This window comes from Aulonocara stuartgranti (genome assembly GCF_965226115.1).
Source record: "Aulonocara stuartgranti genome assembly, chromosome: 8".
Lineage (NCBI taxonomy): Eukaryota > Metazoa > Chordata > Actinopteri > Cichliformes > Cichlidae > Aulonocara > Aulonocara stuartgranti.
In genome coordinates, this window is record NC_138959.1 from 24257069 (window position 1) to 24271072 (window position 14004).

Below are 14004 nucleotides of genomic sequence, written 5' to 3' on the forward strand. Positions count from 1 at the left end.
ACAGATAAATATGATACAGCTGAGTGTTAAACATGTTGATAGGTCAAGCAGATTTGCCCTCTGGCAGTGCTGTGCAATACTGTAAGGTTTAGTATTGATCTGATTCCAAGTAAATACAGAGCCAGTATTGCTTATACCGATACCTTTAACTTATAAAGGCAGCTTATGTAGGGTGGAGCAGTGCGTCATGACTTAGGAGATGAATAATCATCATTTTGCAAATTCTGAACACATTTTAATGACCACTAAAGTCACTGTGATTTTTACTTTCCACAGTAACACAACAAAAGACACCTTTCAGATTTTCATGTATTTTCAGACTGAGTTTTTTTGGAGAGCTGGAAGGTAAACGTGTCGTCTCTGAACCACTTCTGTTGTTTAAATGCGCTGTAGGTCCTAAATTAAACAGACATGACAGTCAACACAAAAAGGTTCAGACATGTTTCACAGTGCATGTTTGAGGTATATTTTTAATTTACAAAAAAAATAATTATTTAACACAATTAAGTGGGTTACACACTGAACTGTGGGGATAGAAGCAAATTATTAATCCGATACTAAACCAGCGTTTGAATCGATACTATCGATATTTGGATTCTCGATCTCAAAAGGACTGACATGTGACAGGATCAGAAAAAAGCCTGCATGTAGATTCCCCTTTCACAAAATCACTTTGAACTAACAGAAAAACACACGGATCAGTAGTGGGGATGTTTCCTTCGTATCCATGGAGGAGGTCAAATAATGACCAAGGCTCTCAGTCTGTTCACACCGGAGGGAATCCTCATCTGAACCCGAAATAGGACGTGTCCGGGGGAAATTATTCATGCTTGTGGCGCAGACTCCTCTCTCGATAGATCTGTTCGGTGAATGGTCTGCAAATACAGAAAAACAAACATGTAATGGGACAATAAATGAGCTTGGAAGGCTGTACCACTCTGTGCCAGGAGCGCGCCTGTGTGTTGAACCGTGAGGGAGCTTGAGTATATGAGTGAACGATAGCAAGATGCCCTCGTCTCTCCACGTGCTCCACCACTCTGCTGCAGATGGATGCAGATCAAAACTTTGGAGTCCAAGAGCAAAACAGAGTTTGAAGCTTTTCTGTGGTACTAATGGCTAACACAAGAATCAGAATCAGTGGACACGCTTAAAGAATTTATGTATCGTGAAAATTTTACAACATGATGTAACATATTGGGACACTGCCTCTTGGTCTCAATGTATCGTTGCAATCAAGTTTACTGCCAAAAGGAATCATATCCATCCCATTAATTAGGCACACCTTGCTAGTACTGGGTTAGACCTGTTTTACCTTCATTCTTCATTGTATAGCTCCTACAAGGACTGCACACCAATGATGCAAATCTCCCAATGCACCAACTGTTTATGCAAGGCAGGATGGATCCATGCTTACATATAGTTTACCCTAAACCCTGGCCCTTTGGTGAAGTCATGCAATGCAGACTTACTTTCCTGCTCTGAGCTAACCGGAGTGTCATCCAACATGCTCCTATAGCCCATCTCCTTCATGGTTCAACACGCTGTCCATTCAGAGATGTTCTTCTGTATCTCTTGGTAGTAACAGGTGGTTATTTGAGCATACGCAAAGCAGTCTGGCCATTCTCCTCTGACCTCTGGCATCAACAGGTCAGAGAACTGCTGCTCACTGGATATTTTCTGTGCTCTTCTAGACCATTCTCTGTAAACCCTACTGATGGTTGTGTGGGAAAACCCCAGCAGATCAGTGGTTCGTGCTAATCTACTAGCACCAACAACCATGGCAGAGTCAGCACCATTGAAATCACATTTCATCCCCGTTATGAACATCGGGACGCATTTGGAACCATGCTGTCATGTGACTGGCTGAGATATTAGTTAATGGTTAGTTAAACTGTGTCTCTAACATGGTGACTACTGAGTATATCATTAAAGCGAGGAAATAAGGAACTGAAGTATGATAAAAGTGAAAAAACTAAATGCACAGCGCAGCTTTTTAGGAGTACTCTACAGAGCTCCTGCAGTACTGGATGTCACAGCATCTTTATTAAACATTTAAATGCTTACACTTCACACTGTTAAGTAATTTTTTGTTATCCTGCTGACTCTCAGAGCACTCAGCCTGTGGATCTACCACCATGGCCAGTCATCAGTTTCTCACTTTTCAGGAAAGTCATAGTAATCTAATAAACTGTGCGTAAGAATAGATGAAACAGTGCCGTTTCATCCTGGTGTGAGCTTTCATCGCTGCACTATTTGTATCATGAAGATGGCGATTACGAGCTAAAACAAATCCAAGACGCTCTCTGAACTCACTTGACACCAGTTTCTATTCCCTGCATGGCTCCCGCATCAATCCCACCGCCACTTTTACCAATTCCAGTCACCGTGTGAGGTAGAATCCAAGCAGACACCCTACTCTCCACGTATAGTTTAAACAAATGAGATCATCCTGAATCTCTTCCAGCAGCGAAACACAAATATAGCACATGAATCCCAGTGGCAGTGTGTGGTAAAATCTGGCACCTGCCTATCCTTCAATTCACAGGTTCAAGCTAAGTGAGACAACGATGGATCAGTGTTGCCGGATGTAAATCTGTGCGCTCATGCACAGCTTGTGTTTAATGCCTGACACTTTCAGAAAAGCATGCCTCCGACTCAGCCAGGGTTAAAAATCTCTTTTTAGACTTTCATTTTACTCGGGTGGAGATTTATTTGGTCTATTGAGGCTACTCAGAAACGCTCAGCTAGACAAGGATAGCAGAATCATTTCTTGCAATCGCTGGGTGAGTCGTGCTGCAGAAGAAATTGTCCATGAGAAGCAGTGAAGGAAAAAAGTTATAAACCAAGCCAAGTTTTGTTGGACTGGTGAGATAGAGCAGGGATGTCAAACTCTTTTCACATCATGGGCCACATACATACATTAAGTGGGCCGGCCAGTGAAAAATCTCCTTTCTGTTTAATGTAAATAAGTTTAACTGCATATTTAATCCCAGGGATATATTAATATTTCAATAATACATTAAAATTATTTATTTATAAAACTATTGATACATTGTAAAAAAACAGACATTTCTATAGTATACTGATAAATAAACAGGAACTCTGTAATTAATACTTCTGTGTGGATTTAACTGTATGGATTGAACAGCTACATGGAATATTCTGATATTCCAGAATTTCTGATGCCAGAAAAAGTAACACTGTTACCATCTACATCCTCAGAACATGATTGCATTTTTTGTAAGTGGAGGCTTTCCAGTTATGTTGCTGTATCCCATACAGAGATGGGCAGTAACGCGTTACTTGTAACGCGTTAGATTACAGTAACGTACTCGTTACTTTTTTCAAGTAACGAGTAAAGTAAGGGATTACTATTGCAAAAACAGTAATTAGATTACCGTTACTTTCCCGTAGGAACGCTGCGTTACTGCGTTACTAAAACCGTGATTTTTTTGCGAGAATGTCTCATGACAGTGACGTAAGCGAGTGCGCCGTTAGTGACAACAGCTGTGTGCAGATCAACAATGGATCACATATCGATTGTGGGAGAGAGTATGAGCGTGCAGCGTTTAAAGCGTGGAAGTACTGACCTTACTTTAAGTTTGATTCCATAAAAAGTGACAAAAACATTAGCGTCCATCGTGCGTGGGAAGAAAACTTCTTTTTACAGCGAAAACCCCCCCCCTAAACTTCCAAGCAAGTACCGAGTGCGCAACGACGTAATGGGAAATTCACAGAGAAACTCGCGGATTCTTGAACTGACCGCGGCACACCTGCACCAGGGTAAACCTCCGCCTGCCCTACTCCTGCTTTACAGGTGAAAATAGAGCAACAGGACCGCTAGTCTTTGCCTTTATTTATTTTCTGCTGTGTTTTACTTGCATATATTTGAAAGAGTGAGTGTAAACACAAAAAATATTTTATTTTATGTGCTGGAATGTGCAGAAAATAGGTTTAAATGTTAAACTAATTTATTCAAGTCAGAGAATGTTGCATATAATTAAATTTTTGCTTGATGCATAAAGATAAAAGATTAAAACTAATAAAACAAGTTAAAAAAAGAGACTTTTCCATTTGATTACATTTTGTATGATGGATTATGCAGAAAAAGTAGAATTGGGCTGAAAGATCTATCGCTTTATCACCTCTTCAGGTTGTAAATCGTGGTTTTTAAAAAGTAACTAAGTAACTAAGTAATTAATTACTTTTGAAAATAAGTAATCAGTAAAGTAACAGGATTACTTTTTTGGGGAAGTAATCAGTAATTAGTTACTGATTACTTTTTTCAAGTAACTTGACCAACACTGATCCCATATGTTGCTGATTCTTGTTTTTAATCAACAAATGTAATTTTCAGTCTTTTCTAAAAGCTGCTGATGTGACACGTGTCATGAGTAATAACACCAGACCTTCAGGATCCTGTGTTATAATCTGTGTGACTCAGCAGATGCAGGTTGACTGCTGAATAAGTCTGTGCTGAAACAATACTTAAGTTTATTTGCATATTTTTCACATTATCATTCAGCCTTCATTTTTTGACCAGAAAGGTTTTTTGATCCATGTCCTCTCCTCCTTCTGGTTATCTGCATATTAAAGTCTAGGGCCCATGACTCATAAGTCTCTGCTTTTTTCCTCCAGGTGTCTCTAGTTTGGTTTAATGAGCTGGAAACCAATAAAAAAAGGGAGCAGGAAGTTGTTTTCTTCCCTCCTCCACCTTCTAGCCACTACAGCTGCAGTTTTTGTTTTTGTTTTATAACTGATGAATCAAGTCAGTGTATTTGCACATCTTTATTTTCTTATTTCTTTTGTATGGTCAGTAAATTACTGTTACAGGTTTTTTAGATGTTGCTAAATGTTAGGGCTCTTGGATCTCTTTGACTCTTGTTGGTTTTTTTGATTTTATAAGACCGCATTTGTAGCGAGCATTTCTGGGGGCTGTAACCTACAGTTATTATTTAAGGTTATTTTCAGTTGTCACATGTTGCCCTCACTAAACCCATATATAAAGGATTTTAACAACAAATGTGATTTAATGACAAATGAGAAATTTAGAAAGACTTACCCTTCAAAGCTTATTGCCACCTTGTATGCCAAGGCCACTATGGCAGTAAGAACTAGACCGACAGGACTGGCACCACTGCAGACAGAGGGGGAAAATGACTTAGTTAGAAGGGTCTAGTTACATATGCTATATACACTAGACCATTTCTCAGCAAAGTATCCATTACATGTAATGTAATGTCATTCGTTACCTAACCCCCCCCCCCAAAAAAAAAAAAAAACCATTCATTCTCTTCCACTTATCCTTGTCAGGGTCGTGATGGGGGTCTGAAGCCTATCCAAATTGTCTTAGTAGGTACAACCTGGACAGGTTGCCAGTCTATCATAGGACCAACATACAGAGACAGACAACCAAAATCAGAATCAGAATCAGAAAGGGGTTTATTGCCAAATGTTGAGCAGGTTTACAACATTAGGAAATTGCTGCGGTGCTTCAGTGCAAACATAGTGTCATAAATAGCACTTAAATAGACATGAAAAAAATAAAAGTAGGGATAAGAATTAAAAGTGCTACGTAGAAAGATATGTGCATGAGCTATACATGAGATATATACATGAGAATAAGAATTAAGAGTGCTACGTTGAAAGATATATACATGAGTGCAGGTGGTGATCAGTGCCAATCATGGAATGATGCAGTGAACACAGCGTAGGGTCATGTGTTAGTAGCGGGAACAGTCATATGGTTATTGTTCATGTGTCCAGCAGCAGAGGGGAAGAAACTGTTCTTATGGCGAGAGGTTCTGGTGCGAATGGACCGGAGCCTCCTGCCTGAGGGGAGCAGGTCAAACAGACTGTGTCCAGGGTGAGAAGGGTCAGCTGAGATCCGAGCTGCACGCCGCAATGTCCTGGAGGTGTACAGGTCCTGCAAAGATGGGAGTCTGCAGCCAATCACCTTCTCAGCAGAGCGCACAACACGCTGCAGTCTCTGTTTGTCCCTGATAGTGGCTCCAGCGTACCACACGGTGATGGAGGAGGTGAGGATGGACTCGATGATTGCAGTGTAGAACTGCATCATCGTCCGTGTTGGCAGGTTGAATTTCTTCAGCTGCCTCAGGAAGTACATCCTCTGCTGGGCTTTCTTAATGACGGAGGTGATGGTGGGCTCCCACTTCAGGTCCTGGGTGATGGTGGTACCCAGGAGGCGGAATGAGTCCACAGAGGTGATGGGGGTGTCAGTCAGGATGATGGGGGGGAGTGGGGCTGTGTGCTTCCTGAAGTCCACAATAATCTCCACTGTCTTCTGGGCATTCAGCATCAGGTTGTTGTGGCTGCACCAGGACACCAGACGTTCAACCTCCCTCCTGTAGACAGACTCATCCCCGTCAGAGATGAGCCCAATAACGGTGGTGTCATCTGCAAACTTGATTAGCTTGACAGACTGGTGGGTGGAGGTGCAGCAGTTGGTGTACAGGGAGAAGAGCAGAGGAGAAAGAACACAGCCCTGAGGGGAGCCGGTGCTGATGGTCCGGGAGTCCGAGACATTCTTTCCCAGCCTCACATGCTGCTTCCTGTCCGTCAGGAAGTCAGTGATCCACCGGCAGATGGGGTCAGGCACATTCATCTGGGAAAGCTTGTCTCGGAGATGGTCTGGAAGGATGGTGTTGAAGGCAGAGCTGAAGTCCACAAACAGGATCCTGGCGTAGGTTCCTGGGGAGTCCAGATGCTGCAGGATAAAGTGTAGGGCCATGTTGATGGCGTCGTCTACAGACCATGGACCATGGACCATTTTGAGTTACCAATTAACCTATCCCCACTACCTGCATGTCTTTGGACTGTGGGAGGAAGCAGGAGTACCCGGAGAGAACCCATGCAAACACGGGGAGAACATGCAAACTCCATGCATGGCCCTGGCCTGATGGTGGAAGTGGAAACTCAGGACCTTCTTGCTGTGAGGCAACAGTTCTAACCACTATGCTATCCTTATGCTTTAAAAAAAGAAAGAAAGAAAGAGCCACACAGGTCGAGGCACTGGTTGGGGACTATCTGGAAACCACTGATCGCCAGAGAAACATGTATTCCACAACTGGATGGTAAGTGGTAGGTTGCTGGCAGTCACTGTGAACTCAGTTACTAAAGGCCCATGGATTAATCTATGCAAATTACAGTGACAGCAGCAATATGCTAGCTACCCAAGCAATTACAAAGAGGTTTTTGGTGTCACATAAACACTAACGTTCAACAAACTCCAGCAACCACTTGCAAACTAGTTGGGGAATACTGGTCACCAGGTAAATACTAGGTTAGCAGACTGCTCTCTAGGCATATATGACTGATTTCACCAAATAAACATTTCCCACAAAAAAGATGTACAGGGTGGGCCATTTATATGGATACAACGTAATAAAATGGGAATGGTTGGTGATATTAAAGTCCTGTTTGTGGCACATTAGTATATGTGAGGGGGCAAACTCCTCAAGATGGGTGGTGACCATGGTGGCCATTTAGCAGTCGGCCATCTTGGATACAACTTTTGTTTTTTCAATAGGAAGAGGGCCATGTGACACATCAAACTTATTGGTAATGTCACAAGAAAAACAATGGTGTGCTTGGTTTCAACATAACTTTATTCTTTCATGAGTTATTTACAAGTTTCTGACCACTTATAAAATGTCTTCAATGTGCTGCCCATTGTGTTGGATTTTCAATGCATCCCTCTTCTCCCACTCTTCACACACTGATAGCAACACCGCAGGAGAAATGCCAGCACAGGCATCCAGTATCCGTAGTTTCAGGTGCTGCACATCTCATATCTTCACACCATAGACAATTGCCTTCAGATGACCCCAAAGATAAAAGTCTAAGGGGGTCAGATCGGGAGACTTTGGGGGCCATTCAACTGGCCCACGACGACCAATCCACTTTCCAGGAAACTGTTCATCTAGGAATGCTCGGTCCTGGCACCCATAATGTGGTGGTGCACCATCTTGCTGGAAACACTCAGGGAACGCGCCAGCTTCAGTGCATAAAGAGGGAAACACATCATCATGTAGCAATTTCAAATATCCAGTGGCCTTGAGGTTTCCATTGATGAAGAATGGACCCACTATCGTTGTACCCCATATACCACACCAAACCATCACTTTTGTTGTGCCAACAGTCTTGGAGGGATCCATCCAATGTGGGTTAGTGTCAGACCAATAGCGGTGGTTTTGTTTGTTAACTTCACTATTCACATAAAAGTTTGCCTCATCACTGAACAAAATCTTCTGCGTGAACTGAGGGTCCTGTTCCAATTTTTGTTTTGCCCATTCTGCAAATTCTGTGCGCCGATCTGGGTCATCCTCGTTGAGATGCTGCAGTAGCTGGAGTTTGTAAGGGTGCCATTTGTGAGTAGCTAATATCTGCCAAAGGGATGTTCGACTAAGTCCACTCTCCAGTGACATGCGGCGAGTGCTACACTGTGGGCTCTTGTTGAATGAAGCTAGGACAGCCACTGATGTTTCTTCATTAGTGACAGTTTTATTGTGTCCACATTTTGGCAAATCCAACACTGAACCAGTTTCACGAAACTTGGCAAGCAGTTTGCTAACTGTAGCATGGGAGATGGGTGGTCTCGTAGGGTGTCTTGCATTGACTCCACATTACACTGTGGAGCTGGAAAAACGCCAACCATCGTATCCTATTTATACAGGTGGAAAACAAGAGTGGAGGAATTAAAATATAGACAACTTAAATTAATGAGTGACATGTATTTTACTTTTTATTGTAGCACTCTACTTTCTATTAGTCTTTTTTACGCTAATAACTCAGAAAGCACCTGTATGTGTCTCAGGAGCTACACCTTACTCACAAGCCATCTGTGGGTGGGCATCAGAAACAGCAATCTTACACTCACTCGACACACTGACCTACATATATCTGATCAGGAAGTGGCACAGTGACACACATTCATTGTATGTTAAAGTGTGCTTTTGCACAGTAGCACATGCAGTCTTGCATAAGAGGAGGAAAAGCAGCGGGCATATTTAAGCAAAAACCTGAGTGCTGATGTAAAACACCTCTCATGAGGCACAGCAATCTGAATAAGAAAAAGCTAGTGACAAGCTAGAGCGCTGCCATTATATTCACTGTTAGTGTGTGTTGCAGAGCATTTTTGTTCTTTGAATTTGACACTTCACACAATTGATTTACATTTTTGCCACACCGTCTATTGAAGCTTACCATTCAAAGACTTGTTTGCCATTAGGATAAAGAAAAAAGGTTAATCAGAATCAATCAGAGCAGGACACGGGGGGAGCTGAACTTGACTTGCTGAACAGGCTTATGAAACTATCCACCCTGACCTAGATAAATGGGCAGTAATAAATTCAGTGCTTTTCCAGACTTATTCAAATGCAAGACCATGACAAAGGACACTGCACTGGCTCTGTAGCTCTATCTAAAAAACTCAAAATGAAAGAAGAGGAAATTTGTCCTTCAGCTTCAATATGCCACATTTGAACTTTAACTCATTTTAAATCATACAGCCATTCAGTACTCAGTAACCTGTCGCCTTTTTAATGTCAGTATTGTAAGCTTTTTACATTTTGCAGGTAATAACACTTATACAAGTTATCTAAGGGGGGACATTACTGTTTTACATATACCAGTTTGAGACACACTTAATCTATCACATCTGGGAACCGTGTGAATGTGTTTGATGTGGTGAGGAGGATGAGGTGAGGTGCCACAATGAGGAGACATGACGTTGACAAGTTATCTGAATAGGTTTGTGTCTGTGGTACTTGGGGGGGGGGGGGGTGTAACTTGGATTACAAGTTAATCAGAATCAGAATACTTTATTGATCCCTGGGGGAAATTATTTTTTGTTACAGTGCTCCATTATAAACCAACATTAAGACAAGACAGACAATACACTAACTAAGAATAGTACAATATATACATATATATATGCATACATACATACATAAGTCACTCATAAATAAATAGCTGAACAAGAAACATGTGTAGTTGTAGCAGCAAACAGTGTGTTAAGTGGATGCGTTGTACAGGGAGATGGCCACAGGCAGGAATGATTTCCTGTGTCGTTCAGTGGTGCTTTTCGGTAATCTCAGTCTCTCACTGAACGTGCTCCTGTGACTGACCAACATGTCATGGAGTGGGTGGGAGGTGTTATTCAACATTGTCTTTATCTTGGACAGCATCCGCCTCTCCGACACCACCTTGAGGGAGTCCAGCTCCATCCCCACAACATTGCTGGCCTTACGGATCAGTTTATTAAGTCTGTTGGCATCTGCGACCCTCAGCCTGCTCCCCCAGCATGCAACAGCATAGAGGATCGCACTGGCCACAACAGACTCATAGAAAATCCTGAGCATTTTCTGGCAGATGTTGAAGGACCTCAGTCGCCTCAAAAAATAGAGACGACTCTGGCCCTTCCTGTAAAGTGCTGTGGTGTTTTTAGCCCAGTCCAGTTTGTTGTCAATGTGTACTCCAAGGTATTTATAGTCCTCCACAATGTCAACACTGACCCCCTGGATTGAAACAGGGGTCAAGTGTTTCCTGGTCTTCCTGAAGTCCACGATCAGTTCCTTGGTCTTTGCCACGTTGAGCTGCAGAGACCAAGGAACAGGGTGGAACTAACACCCTGAGCCTCTGAAGTTTAGAGTCTCAGTCACACAAACCTAGACCGGTTTGTGACCTCTGGCAATCTCCAGCTACTAAGGTAAAATGTTTATTTCCCAAATGTTTTTTTAGTAGTTGCTGGCAGTCCAAATGTGAGATCGGTGAGAAGGTACACACCAAAAAGCTCCCTGTAATTGCTTTGATTGCTAAAAGATTAGTTTGGTCGCCCATAGTTTGCATGGAAGATGCCAACTTGTCTGCAAACACTCACCACTTGCTATCTGAGCTGTAGTGAAACTTGAAAAAGTGCAACCCAAACAGAAAATGAAGAATGTTCATGTAAAATGATTTTTGAGTAAAAGTTGTGCCTTACTTCTGTAGCCAACATTTTAAAATGCACAACTTTTACTTTGAAGGTGAAAGGTTTCTTGAATGCACTTTTTACAATTCCCCCACCGCTTGGTGAGAAGTTTGTACTTGAAGACAAGTTGGCATCTTTCTTGCAAACTTCTGACAAACAGAGATGGGCAGTAACGAGTTACTTGTAACGCGTTAGTGTAATCTGGTTACTTTTTTCAAGTAACGAGTAAAGTAAGGGATTACTATTGCAAAAACGGTAAATAGATTACCGTTACTTTCCCGTAGGAACGCTGCGTTACTGCGTTACTAAAACCGTGATTTTTTTGCGAGAATGTCTCATGACAGTGACGTAAGCGAGTGCGCCGTTGGTGACAACAGCTGTGTGCAGATCAACAATGAATCATATATCGATTGTGAGAGAGAGTATGAGCGTGCAGCGTTTAAAGCGTGGAAGTACTGACCTTACTTTGAGTTTGATTCCATAAAAAGTGACAAAAACATTAGCGTCCGTTGTGCGTGGGAAGAAAACTTTTTACAGTGAAAAAACCCCCCCTAAACTTCCAAGCAAGCACCGAGTGCGCCATGACGTAATGGGAAACTCACAGAGAAACTCGCGGATTCTTCAACTGACCGCGGCACACCTGCACCAGGGTAAACCTCCGCCTGCCCTACTCCTGCTTTACAGGTGAAAATAGAGCAACAGGACTACTGAGTCTTTGACTTTACTTTACTTGCATCTATTTGAAAGAGTGAGTGTAAACACAAAAAATATTTTATTTTATGTGCTGGAATGTGTCGAAAATAGGTTTAAATGTTAAACTAATTTCTTCAAGTCAGAGAATGTTGCATATAATTAAATTTTTGCTTGATGCATAAAGTTAAAAGATTAAAACTGATAAAACAAGTTAAAAAAAGAGACTTTTCCATTTGATTACATTTTGTATGATGGATTATGTAGAAAAAGTAGAATTGGGCTGAAAGATCTATCACTTTATCACCTCTTCAGGTTGTAAATCGTGTTTTTAAAAAGTAACTAAGTAACTAAGTAATTAATTACTTTTGAAAATAAGTAATCAGTAAAGTAACGGGATTACTTTTTTGGGGAAGTAATCAGTAATTAGTTACTGATTACTTTTTTCAAGTAACTTGACCAACACTGCTGACAAATGCTGAAAACTGCTAGCTATCGGCAGGGAAGGTTTTGATGCAGCACGATTAAAATCTCTGTAACCAACTTTACACTCGTGACACTTCCAGCAACCTCAGAGTCCACAGAAGACACACTTTTCCCTCAGGGTGGTAGGGTCAATAACCAGTCTTTAGGTCTACTTGACAAAGGTTTTAGTAATCAGTTTGACAGCAACTGCCAGCAACCTCCAGCAACCACTAACCTAGTTGGGAGACACACATGTTTCACTAGTGAGTTGCTGGGTGCAGTCTTGGCTGTCAGTGTCAATATAACCTTAACCCCAATTCTAACCCTGTGCAATCAGAATATGTAATTTCTGTTGCTATTAAATTGATTTCAAGTCTTGGCAATCAGAAACAGTAATCAGACATCAAACATGCAGCAAAAATTATTAAAATTTTTCCCAAAAAAGCTGTTTTGCCTTTCTCCAAAATATAAGCGTAGGTAAATGGTAAATGGCCTGTATTTGTATAGCGCTTTATTTTAAGGACCCCAAAGCGCTTTACACAACCAGTCATCCACCCATTCAAACACACATTCACACACTAGTGATGGCAAGCTACATTGTAGCCACAGCCACCCTGGGGCGCACTGACAGAGGCGAGGTTGCTGGACACTGGCGCCACCGGGCCCTCTGACCACCACCAGTAGGGCAACAGGTGAAGTGTCTTGCCCAAGGACACAACGACCAAGACTGTCGGAGCCGGGGCCGAACCGGCAACCTTCCGATTACAAGGCGAACTCCGAACTCTTGAGCCACGATCGCCCCAGGTAGAGTCGGTTATTCACTAATCATTAAGTCAGCCAGATTCCTAGCATCTCCAGTCTGCATATCAAAGTGTGGTCTAATAGCAAACCCCAATTAATACTGGGACTGGAGAAGCACGTCTGAAGTGATAAGACTGCTGAAAGAGGCCAACACCATCAGAAAACATGTTTATCACAAAAAGATGAAGATGAAGGCAGAAAAATTGTTTAGTTAGGTTGGCAGCACAAACAGACACTTTAGTGATCCAGTAATGTGCAAATCATGAACGAATCACTCACAATATATATTTGACACATTTGAGGAAAATACTAATAACATAAAATAAAATAAAATAAAATAAAATAAATGTTCCCTTTAGAAATCTTAATTTTTTTGCTCTATAAAAATAGTTGTTTTTCTTTTTCAATCACTCATCTTAGCAGTAGGATTTACATGAAAAGAGAAACAAATTAAGTTTGAGTGAAAATGTAAATTTTTTGCACTCTCTGGGCAAATGACTCAGTGACTCAAATGACTCAAAAAAACGATTCACTTTGGTGAGTGACTCATTCAAACTCGATTCAGTAAAAAGAATCGAATTTACCATCACTACTCTGATCCAGTTTTCTAGGCATCACATTTTAGTCCTTCTCAAAACCCGAAACAAGCAGGAGTTGAAAATACAAATTTAAGTCATAAAGTCCTATAAGGGAAAATATGGATGTGGGGCATAGCCACATTACTTGTGTTGTATGTTAGTCATTAATAGTAGTAACCCAGTAAGGTTTATGTTGTATGCTTAATGCAAGAAGATGAGAGCAACAACAGCTCTCCCGTGACTTTAAATTTCTGTGTCAGTTTAGTAATAACTGGGATTACATTTGATTCACATCTTTCCCCAGCTTCAAATTTGACACACGACACTGGCTTCTGTGAGGCCCACTGATTGCGACAGACCAATCTGACAGGGTGAGTCAGTAGACCTTGTGTAAATTTCTATTTAACACTGACCCATATAACAAACTGTCATAATTACAAACAACCCCCCCCCCCCCCCCCCCCCAAAAAAAAATTCCTT

General features: G+C 41.6%; 1 protein-coding gene across 3 annotated transcripts in view; it reads right to left on the reverse strand.

Annotated features, from left to right (window-relative positions):
• Window positions 1-442: 442 nt before the first annotated feature.
• Window positions 443-14004, reverse strand: part of pemt (phosphatidylethanolamine N-methyltransferase) — an 82733-nt gene continuing 69171 nt past the window's right edge. For 2 of the 3 annotated variants that reach the window (XM_082543691.1, XM_082543693.1), the window contains exons 6-7: window positions 5063-5137; window positions 443-875 (exon numbers count right to left, since the gene is read on the reverse strand). In XM_082543691.1, the coding sequence (XP_082399817.1) occupies window positions 821-875; window positions 5063-5137 (130 nt within the window). In that variant the 3' untranslated portion in view covers window positions 443-820. Of the gene's footprint in view, window positions 876-5062; window positions 5138-8497; window positions 8684-14004 lie in introns of those variants that run through there. The other variant, XM_082543692.1, reaches the window with a different exon arrangement.